Source organism: Thunnus thynnus, chromosome 18 (genome assembly GCF_963924715.1).
Source record: "Thunnus thynnus chromosome 18, fThuThy2.1, whole genome shotgun sequence".
NCBI classification, from domain to species: Eukaryota; Metazoa; Chordata; class Actinopteri; order Scombriformes; family Scombridae; genus Thunnus; species Thunnus thynnus.
The window spans coordinates 29,711,508-29,726,046 of NC_089534.1; the positions used below are offsets into that span (position 1 = coordinate 29,711,508).

At 41.1% G+C, this 14,539-nt stretch overlaps 1 protein-coding gene across 1 annotated transcript; it reads left to right on the forward strand.

The window, feature by feature from the left end:
* The first annotated feature begins 7,869 nt into the window (after window positions 1–7,869).
* Window positions 7,870–13,804, forward strand: gjd2b (gap junction protein delta 2b). Its single transcript, XM_067573037.1, is given in 3 exon segments — window positions 7,870–8,449; window positions 9,570–9,587; window positions 10,159–13,804. Coding segments are annotated over 3 exon segments (1,014 nt in total). The 5' UTR covers window positions 7,870–8,297; the 3' UTR covers window positions 11,003–13,804.
* Window positions 13,805–14,539: the final 735 nt, after the last annotated feature.

A 14,539-nucleotide genomic window follows, 5' to 3' on the forward strand; every position in this document is an offset into this window, starting at 1 on the left:
CGCCACTACCGGCATTCCTATAAATACCACCTAACCCTCTCCGCTTCTTCCGCTCTCGTATTATGCGCTTACATGCACCGGGTTGCAAGTTACCAATACAACTAATCTAATGTCCCTTCAGTATGGTCTGCTGTTATGTGCACGGGTTGCCAAATACTACTATAACTACTCTAACATTATATCAGTAACATATATTGTTATGTGCAATGGGTTGCAAGTTACTAATACTAAATCAAACGTCACTTCGGTAATGTCTGTTGTTGCAAGTTACTAATACAACTCAACTAATGCCATTTCAGTAACGTCTGCTGTTACATGCATCAGGTTGCAAGCTACTAATACAACTTATGTAACGTCACTTCAGTAACGTCTGCTGTTATGTGCACTGGTCTACAAACTCCTAATATAACTGACATCTCTTCAGTAACACCTGCTGTTACGTGCACCGGTTTACAAGCTACTGTTACAACTAATCTAACATCACTTCAGTAACACCTATTGTTATGTGCACCGGGTTGCAAGTTACCAATAGTAAATCAAACATCACGTCGGTAACGTCTGTCATTGCATGCACCAGGTTGCAAGTTAATAATGCAACTAATTCAATTGTCACTTCAGTAACGTCTACTGTTACGTGCACCGGTCTGCAAGCTACTGATACAACTAATCTAACGTCACTTCAGTAACATCTGCTGTTACGTGCACTGGGTTGCCAAATACTACAACAACTACCGCGGCAAACTCGAGTTGGAGCATCTGGCACCGGGATGCCAGCACCCTCAGCCATCCAGATGCAGCAATCTGAACAGCCAGCCTTATCAGGGAATCCTGGCACCGGGATGCCAGCGCCCCCCACCATCCAGCAGCGTCAATCTCAAAAGCCAGCCTTATCAGGGGAACCTGGCACCGGGATGCCAGCACCCCCTGCCACCCACTTCCAGCAACCTCTGCAGCCAGCTTTAATCGGGGCGTCCGGCACCAAGTTGTCAGCGCCCCCTGCCGCCCACTCCCAGCAACCACAGCAGAAATGCCCAGACAACACCAGCTCTATAAAGGTGCTGTCCTTTCTGCCAGTTTTTGGGGGTTTCCATGGTAGATGATGATTCCCCTCCAAATGGCCAACCAAGATCACGCAGTTGCAGGAAATTCTCTAAAACGTCTCCAGTTGTTCATGAGATCTATCCAGCGTCATTGCTTCACAACATATACAGCATAACCTACCCATTGTTCGATCTCATTACCGGGATGGCCATCAAAACACATACCATCCATGTTTACCCGAGCGGCATCAACTTCTTCTCTAATCTCCTAACGGACAGCCGTGCCCGGTCTCCAACCATTCTCATTTAATTTCACTCTTCATAGAACTTTTACACCAAGAGTGAGCTAAAAATTCTCGCCGCCTTCCTCTTACTGCCGACTTGCTGTCAGTCAGCATTCACACTATGCTCCAGATATCACATTCCTCACGTTGCTCGTAATTTAGAAGTCACATTCTCATTTGCATTCTTCGGTTAGCTCATATGCTCCGAATTCACTGCCTCAACTCTTCACTCGACTACTCAAATCGAACCAAAACAGATCAATCCGGTCAGCCATCCTTCCGAGACCAATGCATTACTTGCAATTCCCATTCATTTCGACGGACACTCCTTTAAGACCAGAGCCACTACTTTCAGCCTTCATACAATTCATGGGCCATCTTTCCTCCCGAACGTATCATCGCTACATCTATCTCAGATTGGCTCAACCTTATCTTAAGTAACTGGAGGTTTTTGGGGGTCCGTTGTTGCCCGGGTGCTGCGGCGGATTCCCCGTTAGCTTCCCCACAATGCAGTCAGCAACTGAAAGAACTATGCACATTAATTGTTTTCCTCAATAAATCATCCAAACGCATTTCGTTGATGTGTGGTCCTTGCTAGTGAATTGAAGCTATTCAGCGAAGTTTCAGGAGCAGGACCACGCCTCAATTATGCCACTACCGGCATTCCTATAAATACCACCTAACCCTCTCCGCTTCTTCCGCTCTCGTATTCTGTGTCCCTCCCTCCTACCCTATTTCTCTCTTCCTGTTTCTTCATGATTCTTCCTCTCCTTTGTAGGGTCCTGAGGGGGTCCGCTGTTGCCCTGGTGCTGCAGCGGATTCCCCGTAAGCTTCCCCACAATGCAGTCAGCAACTGAAAGAACTATGCACATTAATTGTTTTCCTCAATAAATCATCCAAACGCATCTTGTTGATGGTGTGGTCCTTGCTAGTGAATCTTTTTTTAGCGGAAATAGTAACCAAACTAAGTCACCTTCAGAGATTACAATACTGCTGACAATCTAGGGCTTTACTACAGGCTCAGAGGAAAGAAGTGCTTGGATTAGGGTTAGGTTTAGGGTTAGGGCTGAAAAGACCAACCCATTCTCATTCATGCATATGCTACTATTTACACAACCCTGGAGATGTTTTGTATCTTTTCAATTCTTGGTTTCGGGATTTTATATCAGCATGACAGCCGATTCAATCAGATTCAGATTCAGTTTATATGGCCATGGTAGAAGATTTGATGCACACACATACACACACACACACACACACACACACACACACACGTTGGAGTGCTTTATTGGATGACGTGGCTCAATATTCATTGAGGAAGACTATGTTTTAAGAAAGATGATTTCATATGAAATATCCTCAGCCACATGTTCTTGGAAATATAAAATTAAATGAGCAACTTCACATTTTACAATTACAGGCTATAAAACACCTTTTCTTAACAGAGATAGTGGCGTTTGGATTTGGGTTGCAGTGGATAGCAGCAATTTGAAATGGAATGTGGCCCACTGATGACAAAACAGTAATTGAATGCGCCACATTCACCCACAACACAATACACTTTTGTAGTCTACCAAAATCAAAAACTGACAAAAAAAAATTTATTTCTCAGAATTGAAGGAGAAATAATTTAAACCGATGGCCTTAACGTTACCTATTGTATTGCTTAGTTATCAAGAACACTTTTGTGTTTTTGTGTTGAGAAATGTTAAAGACATCATTAAAAGAAAACCTTAACACTTTGACAATGAGGAAAATACTTCTTGGTGGGTCCTCTGTCAGCCAATCGCAAAGCTTCATATTCTGGATTTCAAATTCAGTTCATCCCTGGGGTGCTCTAAAATCTATGTTTTTTATTGAAAGAACATCATCAAACAGTTACATAAAATAATAAATAACATAACAGCTCAGATAACCACACAACACAATGATTCAAACAACATGCAACTACATGGTTTCAGCAATTACAGCATCCACAACAACCACCATAGCAACAATAGAAAGCCTACAACGATCTTCATAATAACTGACAAACCAAACATAATACACTGAATGAAAATAAAATGCACATTTCTTGCTAGAAATGTTATCAAAATGTATTTCAATGCTGAAACTATGTTAAAATATTTTATTTCCACTGAGAATAAAAAAAATGTCAGCCATTTTGTTTGTTTGAGCAGACAGAAACTTGGCAGTCATGTGACATGGATGAAGGCCAATAGAAAAGAATAGGCCAGTCATGTGACATGGATAAAGGCCAATAGAAAAGAATAGGCCAAAAATCATAGGCAGCTCACAGTTTTGGAGCTGAAACGTTTTGCGCTGTGGGCCAGTGCAGCGCACACATACACATTTTTTTTCCCCTTTTCACCCCCCTCCCATGGGGGGTGGTGGTGTGTCTTCCTCAAGCTTGGGTCCTCTACCAGAGGCCTGGGAGTTTGAGGGTTCTGCGCAGTATCTTACTTGTTCCTAGGACTGCGCTCTTCTGGACATAGACCTCAGATGTTGTACATGGAATCTGCTGGAGCCACTTTCCCAGTTTGTGGGTCACAGCCCCCAGTGCTCCCATTACCACTGGCACCACTGTTGCCTTCACTCCCCACATCTTTTCTAGCTCCTCTTTCAGCCCTTGATATTTTTCGATCTTCTCATGTTCCTTCTTGATGTTGCTGTCGCTTGGGATTGCTACGTCTATCACTACTGCCTTCTTCTGTTGTTTGTCAATCAATATGATGTCCGGTTGGTTAGCCAGCATTCTTGATCTGGAAGTCCCACAGGATCTTGGCTTGGTCATTCTCAACCTCCTTAGGAGGTGTTTTCCATTGTGACCTTGGGACTTCCAGCCCATACTCAGTGCAGATATTCCTGTACACTATGCCAGCCACTTGGTTATGGCGTTCCATGTACGCTGTTCCTGCCTGCATCTTACACCCTGCTATTATGTGCTGAACTGTCTCAGGAGTATCTTTGCACAGCCTGCACCTAGGGTCCTGTCTGGTGTGGTATATTTCCAAGCATTCCAGTATCCATGTGTGTGGCATTGAGTCATAGGCTTTCTTGTAGTCAATCCAGGTGGTGCACAGGTTGGTCTGCCTGGTCTTGCAGTCTTGGGTGACTGCTCTATCAACCAGTAGCTGGTGCTTAGCACCCCTGGTTTTGCTACCAATTCCTTTCTGGGCCCTGCTCATGTATCGGGCCAAGTGCCTATTCATCTTAGCTGCTATGATGCCTGACAGGAGCTTCCATGTTGTACATTGGCCGGTAGTTGGATGGGATCATGCCCTTCTGGGGGTCCTTCATGATCAGGACTGTCCACCCTTGGGTTAACCATTCTGGGTGTGTCCCATCCATCAGCAGCTGGTTCATTTGTGCTGCCAGGCATTCATGGAGTGCAGTCAATTTCTTTAGCCAGTAGGTGTGGATCATGTCCGGGCCCAGTGCTGTCCAGCTCTTCATACCTGACACTCGTTCTTGGATGTCTGCCATTGTAATGGTCACTGGATCTTGTTCTGGGAGATTGCTGTGGTCTGCTCTTAGATCCACTAGCCACTGAGCATTGGTGTTATGTGATGTCTCCTTCTCCCATATGTTCTTCCAGTATTGTTCAGTCTCATCTCTGGGAGGATCTGTTCTCATGTTATTACCTTGCACTGAGAGGACACTTTGGATGGTTCGGGGAGAACATCCTATTTATTCTCCTGGCTTCTGCTTCTCCTGTGTATCTCGGCACACACAAATACATATATGTTTTTGTTTTTTGTTTGTTTGTTTGTTTTTTGTTTTGTTTTGCTTTTTAATTCGCCTTGTACTTCTGTGCACTGTCTCCAGCTAGGAGAGAGAGAGTGTGCAAGAGAGTACAAGTGGCAACCTCACTGTGACAAAAAGACCTCAGGACCTCACTGCACCAGGTTATTGTTCACCAAGAAATGTGTCCAACATGTAATCCCCCTAAAATCAACTGCTGTTTTTACATTTCTTTTCATGTCCAGGTTGAGTAAATGAGTTATATTGTGTTCATTTGGGAGCTTTATCATGTTGGTGAGCTTTGATTTTTTTGTTTGTTTGTTTTTTGTTTTGAAGGTGGGGTTGTACTTTGGACAAAGTCAAACTAGCTGTTTCCCCCTGCTTCCAGTCTTTATGCTAACTGCGTCCTGACTTCAGCTCTGTTTTTAACACACAGACACAGACAACATTGATCCTCTGATCTCACCTGAGAGAGAGAGAATGTGTGTTACCCAAAATGTTGAACTATTCCTTTGAATCAGAATTCTATTAAAGTTAACAGCTTCAAAACAAAACAAATCAGCCTTCAGTGTGTTAATCCAGCAATATTCCCTTTATGAGGTGGATGACATTGCATGAACAATTTCAGCAAGATACCCAAAAGCGTGTCCATCACACTTGTCTGCATATCCCTCAGAAATCCCAACCTGTTCACTCCTCCAGCTGTTCATTGCCTAAAACATTATGCCTAAAGGTGTGCTGTAGAGGTGGAAAAACATGATAGCATGTGGAATTGTACCAAATCATACACAGAGCACTTCATGTTAAATAAACAGCTGCATAACCAGAAGAGATAAATAAGGAGTTGTTTTCGAAAGGTCCAGTTACAATCTCTGGAAAAGCAAATACTCTTGTTGCCAGGTCGCTTTGACTTATGCTGATCATTGACACACCCAAAAAATGTCAGGCCACCAGACAAACAGGAGACATCTGGGAATAGTGAGAAAAGGGGGCAAAGTACACCATACACACACACACAGCATGCAAAAACGAAATTAAGAAATGTCCTACTCTCATTGGTCAAAATCCAAGCGATCATTGACCCACGAAAGTGCCAAAAAACATAGGCAGGAAGTCACGTTCGCTTTGGCATAAATAGGGGTTGGGTATGAGTTGAAGGGGTCTGCATTGGTGATTTTCTGAGTTTTGTTTGTTCGTGTGTAATGAAATAAACTCCCGTTGGTTGTCTGCACATCTCTCTGGTCTCAGCGTTTGGTGTAAACATCTTAATATAGCCTGATTTGAAACCCCTATAGTGCATGAAGGGTTGGAATGGAGAAGACATGTGAATTAAGTCCATGTTCCTCTCTTCTCCATCAGATCCTTGTTCCTCCTTAGCGTAATCACTCTGGACACAAAGGAAAACATCCAGGTAGCCTTCCTGGTAGCTTGTTTACACACGTGCAATTTTTGTGTGGTTCATCTTTTGGACGGATATTCAATATCTATTGGTTTATAAATAAACAAGTACCGGGACACATACCTACACTTAGTCCTTTCTTTGGTTGTGTGATTAATATTTACAGATCTGTGTTTTGTGATAGCAGAATATTAACTCCTAAGTCAAAAATCTGTATTTTACTCTTAATTGTGTACAGTATATCCATCCTAAATCATTTACTGTGAGTACTGTATTAATTGGATTGCTGTTGACAGACCAATACTACAGGCTGTCCTCTTAAGTTGTTCTGTATTTGGAAACAAAGTGAGGCAGTTAAAGAGATTACTCTCTGGAAGCAAGTTTATCCAATACACTTCAACCTGCTATAAACAGCCAGGAACAAATGGCTATATATAGAAAGTCTTCTCTCTCCTGCAAATGATATCCTATACTTCACTGATGTGTCTTCACATCATCCTCACTCAGTAACCCTGTCACTCATTTACTCAACAGAGGAGCAGTAGTACTGCAGTGGCACCAGTGACAGAGAGTAACTGACGTATTAGTAGACCTCTGACTGCAAAGGCAAGAGAGTCCTACACTGGCAAGAAATCGTGGCAAGTAGTGTTTTTGTTTGTTTGTTTGTTTGTTTGTTTTATTTAAAATGCACTTAAATTTGGAAGATACAGTACAAATTACCAAAACTAACACTACAACTGCAACTCAACACACTGTGCAATCCTCAAATCCGCAGTTAATTTTCTCACATTTCTAGTTGCTCGACCCAATGATGCCTTGACAGTTGCCCTGGTGACCAAAGTGAATTTGGCTGCTTTATTAATAGTTTGTATTAATCTAAAGCACAGCAATCAACATGCTCATTGTGTAAATCCTCACATGCAAAATTGTGCACCCAACCATCATTACCTTTAGAACATAAATGTTTCATATTTTCAGCAGTCATTGCCATGATACCATAGGAACTGATAACAGGTGAGTCTTTAGATTTGGTAAGTAAATCTAAATTTTTAGTGCTGCTTATCACATGTTGTCAAATGTAGTTTACAGGGACAACTCTTCAGCTATCATTTCGCAAACACATGTACACTTTTATGAGTATTATGTATACTAGTAGTACTACAGCACTACAAGTGCTATAATAATAATAATAATAATAATAATAATAATAATAACAATAATAATAACAATAAGAATTATCCATCATAAAAATGTATTATTATACATTGTGGGAGTCATAAGTCTACCTTTTCAGTATACCTTAATTAACTAAATTTATTCTGACGTCAGACTGATCAGTCCGTGCGGATATGGGATAAAATCACTTGTTGAGCGTGTCACTTTTTGCAGTGTGGCACATCATCTCACTCGGAGGGCGGCGGTGGATGGATGGATATGCTGCTCTCGACAGGCGTGCGTCCCCAGCCTCTCCAAACACCAACCGGTGTGTGTGTGACGCAAAGGAGTCTACTTAAGCGGGATTATCGCTGAGCGGCACACTGAGCTCCACACTGCACTCAGTCACACACAACCCTTCTTCCGTGTACACACGATCCAACACCGCCGTACAGGAGGGCTGTCTACCAATCAGCGCCTGGAGAGCGAAGGGACTGGAGAGCTCAAGCTCAGACACGCGTGCACACGCGTAAATACACTCACCACAAACACGTCCATGAATTTGATGGATACTGTTGCAACTCTCGGAGACCTAGAAGGGGACTAATAGGAACCTCTGTTGATTTTTCTGTGCACAGTTTGCGCCTGAGTGTGATCTTCTCCGGATGAACAATCATGGGGGAGTGGACCATATTAGAGCGTCTCTTGGAGGCGGCTGTCCAGCAGCACTCTACCATGATCGGAAGGTAAGAGTTGGGAAAAGACACACAGAAACAAGCGTTATACTCCTTTTTGAATAAGGGTTTTAGAGTCGATGTCAAAATGCAGCACAAGTAAAACGAGTGTACAGCTGGGGAAAATCCCACACAACATCTAGAATACACTGATTCAGTGAACAGTGAATACCTGAAAAGCATTGGTTAGTGATTAAAATCAAAGTGATCTATCAAAGGAAGCAGGTGTTTTCATCTTCAGGCCATTTTGAAGACAATGTTTAGGGCAAACGTATATTTCTAATAACAATATGAAGAATCCCACACAGGATTTCAGCAGTGGAAAGCTCCCAAACAGCTGCCAAATCAGACTGGGAGCTGTCCAGTGCTGAAGACTCAGGGCTCCGCTTTCTCCTACACCTCACTGACGGTTCACTTGTAGAGAAACTGGAACAATTGCTGAAGAGTTTAATTGCGGACTTGTGAATTCATCTTTTTTTTCTGGTAGGCAATGATTTGTATTTGTTTGATTTCCATTTCACTACTATATGAAAATACTGGTATGACAATAATGTTTTCATTCTTTACGTGCGTTTTTCTGACATCAATCTATGCATGAAGGCACAATTCAGTGTATTTGTTTTTTTCAGTATAAGACTGTAAATAAAGAAAATAATCTTGTACATGCAAAAAATTCATCTTGTCTCAGATTCTGCCTTCAACACTTACTTCAAAACTACACCTGAATTTTGGAAAATTCGTTAAACAGTTTGATTTATATCGGAAAACAATGCGAATTTTAAGCTATTTAATAATAGTGACTGGGTAGAATTTTGATCCATCACAGTGAACATCACCCTTGCTTTTAATGTTGTGTAAATGATTTAATAACTGTGTGGAATTGTAGTGTAAGTGCAGACTGATTTGAGTGGCCTGCACTCAACACAATAATATAACAGCACTAAAAGCAGATGTGCAATGATTGATTACCTAATTCATTCTGGTTTCAAGTCTCTGCAAGTTTAATTTCATATGGAAAATCTCTTGTAGCCAGTGCTGCCTGGAAGAACACAGAAAAGACATGAAACATCTACAACATTATGTTATACTTTAGTAGAAAGTCAGTAGTCAGTAGTAGTGTGGCTAAATACGTGTTAACCTGAAGCAACCAGAATATGGGTTGATGGGGGTCTTTGATGCACATGTTGACTCCTAATATATTTCAACCCTGGAGCCTCATGATTCTATCAGTGTAAAACATTTTAATGTCCAAGCTGAATTCCTATAAACTCTTCACCATTTTACCTGTACGAGTTCATCAAACTAAAAAGTTTTTAGTCGCACAAACTCAAAAATCTATCAAACCTCTGTCGTTTATATATAAATTCTCACCAGCGGTCTTTACTTTTCTTTGTTTTGTGGTCGTTTTTGCCATCATTGGTAACGTTGTCATAGAAACACTGGACAAAACCATGTTTTCCTCAGTTTGTGCTGTCATCACCACATTTGGAACAGTCTGTGTCCATCCTTGTGGCTATGGCTCCATTGCCAAGATCACCAAGTAGCTTTAAAAACACAATTAGTAACAATTAATATATTATAAATATAACACAATCAATAGTGATTGTCCATGTTGTGCCTTTGTAAATTTGGTTCAATGTCACTTTCAGATTTTTTGACTATTCTGACCTATTGATAGTGAACTCCACTTCTCAGAAATCCAGGATCAAAAAGGTTCAAGAACACTAACTATTTTATTTTGGGGGAAGCTAGATTTACATATCTGATGCAAATCTCAATATATCTATTGCTGTTGTTCTCAGGATCCTGCTGACAGTGGTCGTGATCTTCAGGATTCTGATTGTGGCGATAGTCGGAGAGACCGTGTACAACGATGAGCAGTCCATGTTTGTGTGTAACACCTTACAGCCGGGCTGCAACCAGGCCTGCTACGACAAAGCTTTCCCCATCTCCCACATCAGGTACTGGGTGTTCCAGATCATTATGGTGTGCTGCCCCAGCCTCTGCTTCATCACCTACTCTGTCCACCAGTCTGCCAAGCAGAAGGAGCGGCGCTACTCTACAGTGTACCTCTCCCTGGACAAGGACCAGGACTCCATGAAGAGAGATGACAGCAAGAAGATCAAAAACACCATTGTGAATGGAGTGCTGCAGAACACAGAAAACTCCAACAAGGAGGCAGAGCCTGACTGCCTGGAGGTCAAGGACATTCCTCACTCAGCCCTGCGAACTACAAAGTCAAAAATGAGGAGGCAGGAGGGCATCTCCAGGTTCTACATCATTCAGGTGGTGTTTAGAAATGCACTGGAGATAGGGTTTCTAGTGGGTCAATACTTCCTGTATGGATTCAACGTCCCTGCGGTGTACGAGTGTGATCGATATCCTTGCATAAAAGATGTAGAGTGTTACGTTTCCAGGCCGACAGAGAAGACAGTGTTTCTGGTCTTCATGTTTGCAGTCAGTGGCATTTGTGTGGTGCTGAACTTAGCAGAGCTCAACCACTTGGGCTGGAGGAAGATCAAAACTGCAGTGAGAGGAGTGCAGGCCAGGAGGAAGTCCATTTACGAGATCCGTAACAAAGACTTACCCAGGATGAGTATGCCCAACTTTGGGCGCACTCAGTCCAGTGACTCTGCATATGTGTAACTGCCTACATACATAGAGGAGGCTGCAGGACAGCTGTGTACAAACTAGTTATCAAGAATGTGGAGAAAAAACATTCAACATTACAAATTATTTTTCCATATTTACTCTTGAAAAAAAACAAGTAAAACATTCTGAGATTAAGGGGAAGGGATTTTATTTGTTTCCAGTGGAAGTCAACTTCTTTCAGAGATTTTCGGTTTCTATAAAATCTCTGAAATAAATCACACTGCATCAGAAACAAGTGTAGTTATAATGTGTACCCCCTTAACAGAATGTTTCACCCTTTCCAAGAAATCAGAGATTTGAATGATGGTGAATAGAGCCTGTGTCTTCAAATGAAATTCAGTGGGACTGGACTTTTTCCTTGAGATGAACAGTTTATCTTGCCAAGCTTGTGTTGAATTTGGTATGATATCAACTTTATTTGTCTTATATGAACAACCAAGAGACAAACGAATCAAATGTTTGTTTGTCGGACTAATAAGGAGAAGACACTAATGAGGGTTTTCTTTTTTGTAAAGTGCTTCTTAAAAGCCTAGGCTGATACACTACGTGGTCAAAAGTATGTGGACACCCAAACATTCCCAAACTTGAACATGTGGTGACACTATGTTCATTAATCTGCTGTAACAGCCTCCACTCTTCTGGCTTCAGGCATCAGGCTTTCCACCAGATGTTGGAACCTGCTGCAGGGTTTTGCTCCAATTCCACAAGAGCATTAGCGAGGTCCAACACTGATGGTGATAAGGTCTGGCTCACGGTCGGTGTTCCAGTTAATCCCAAAGGTGTTGGATGGGGTTGAGGTGCAGCCCAGTCAAGTTCTTCCATAGCAAACTGGGAAAAGCATGGAGGCAGCTTCATGGAGCTGAGTTTGAGCACAGGAATGCTGTCATTTTGAAAAAGGAATGAGCCTTCACCAAACTTTTGTCACAAAGTTGTTGAACTGCTGGAGATTTCTCTTACAGGGGTACATCAGTTATAGCTCCAGTTATATAGTATTGCACTTGTATAAAGTTGGGGCACTCTTAAGGTCGAGATATCCTGACCTTTAGTCCTTAATATGGGTCAAGTTCCAAAACTGTTGCATCCTACATTTCCCATGATGCAACTCAATAGTGTCTGGCTTCATGCCATGTTCACATTGTTTATTAAATTAATTAAACATGGGTTTAATTACCTTGAATGATGGATTTTGGCATGAGGCCTCCAGATTTGATTACCTTACTACTGTATCATCAAGCACCAAAGTGGAGATATCAAAACTCTCAGTTTCCTAGCAAGGTTGGCAACTGGTAATTAATTACAATAATGTGCATGTTACCTTTTCTTTTTTATTTTCTCAGACACCTCCAGAAACAAAGAAAATATACAACTTTTTTTTACACGCTGAGTAGTACTCCTCATGATGGAAAACCTGACTTCATGTGTAACTTTGATGGAGTGCGCCTTTAACTGGAACTAAGGGGCCCAGCCCAAACCATGAAATACAGCCCCAGACCAAAAGTACACAAAAAGAATTTGCACAGGACTGTCCACATACTTTTGGCCAAATAGTGAATGAGATTTCAGTGGTTTTCTGATGTCTGGGGACACCGAGTGTATTCTTGCACTAAAAAGCCAAATGAACATATCTGTCTGCTTCGAGCTGTGATGGTGTTTTAACGACATTCCAGTGATTTCAAACAATATTTTTACAGTAAAACACAATGTGGCAGTGTCAAGGACAAGATTATTTTGACATTATAATACATAACACATTCTTACAGTATATCTCTCATCTCAAATATCTATCTCATAGCAATCACATTGTTCTGGATGCCTGTGCTTGCACCACTGACCTTAACCTAACAATCACTCCTTTGCTTTAGCTGAAGGAAGGTGGTGTCTGGAAACCCACCGCCATTTATTTTTTCTATTACACCTAAGCGCCCATCTCTTTCATTTGTGATGTTTCTTGTTTTCATGTCATCAAGTGCCATTCATGTTAATAAATATATTATATTACATACATCTTTAGAGTATTTTAATATCATCCAGAGATATAAAAACACATGAAATTCCACTTTGGACTATCATGATATCATCCTCTATCATCTGAAGACCTGTATGGAAATGATGCTGCTGTCATCTTTGATTTCAATTTGTAACATAAACCCCAACCAGCCATCGCATATTCCAGAGTGATTTTAATCTAGACTCATTTGATTTTAATCAAGTGAAGCATATATTTGAATTTCATTGGGAAAACAGGTGATGCATTACTGTGGTAATGGTGCTACAATACTTTATGTCACTGTTAAATGAATATGACAAGCATCTGTAATAAAAGGGAAGCTATATGAACTAGATAAGTGTGGTGTGTGATGTTGAAGGTTTCAATAAAGGTGCCTACAAGGTCATCATGGCTGCTTTCATGTTGGACACCCTTGGAGAAATGAAAAATTATGAGATTCTAAATCATGGGAAGACAGCTTGGGAAACTATAGTAAAGGATAAGGCTAAGATTATTCTATATTTTTCTTATTGTCAACCAATCCCATGAAAAAACCCAAACCAATACTTTCTGACTTCCCTACCCTGTCTGTGGCTCTGAACTCCAAGCCCTTTGGTTCCTACTGAAGATGCAAATCTCTTGTTGTTTGTTTGTTTGTTTTTTAAGGGTTAGTAATTTTACATCATTACTCAAACAGAAAGATATAATGCATTTGTTGGGTACTATTTTCAGCAGTTGATTAATACACATTTGGTGTTCTAGTGAGTATTTCTGGCAGCAGGACGGTGTGTGTGTGGGATTGAGTCAAAATAAACTACAATGTGTGTTCATGGTAATAAAGGAACATGTCACCCAGTGTAGCAGTGTGGCTCATTGATGTGTTTTTAATAGTTTTTGGACAACAAAGGAGCTTAACAGCACAGGGGAAGAAGATTTACACAATACTTATTAGTACTGCAGGATGCATTATTTTTGAAAGTAAGCGAAATGTAGAATTTAGCCAGCCTTGCTATCTTTTGAAAACCATGTAACTCCAATTCTTTTTAGAAAAACTTTTTCATTGTTCCTTTACAGGTTAAGGAGATTTCCTTTTTCTTAAGCTAAATAACTCCTTTTGGAATATTTGAAAAACACAAAGCTATAAACAGAACTGGCTTTCTTATCTAATGAAAAGTTGACATTTTGAAGACATGGTATTCACAAGACAGTGAAGTAATATATTCCACACTCATACCCAGACATGGCCATAAATATATTGAATTACTATCAACAAAAAGACAAAATGACAAAAATGAAAAAGTGCATTTATCCATCTAGGAAGCAGGATTTGTATGTGGATATACTGTATGTGAACAGGTATATGTGTGTGAATACATGCATGTGTATGAGATGGTGGTGCGGCAGTGGGGCAGAGTCCTGCAAAGATGACTGCAACACTGAGGAGAAAAAGTGAAGGATAAACTCCTTTTCAGCACTCTCATTCTCAAATATGCAACACACTATCACCTGCATTCTCTCTCAGACACACACACACACTTTAACTA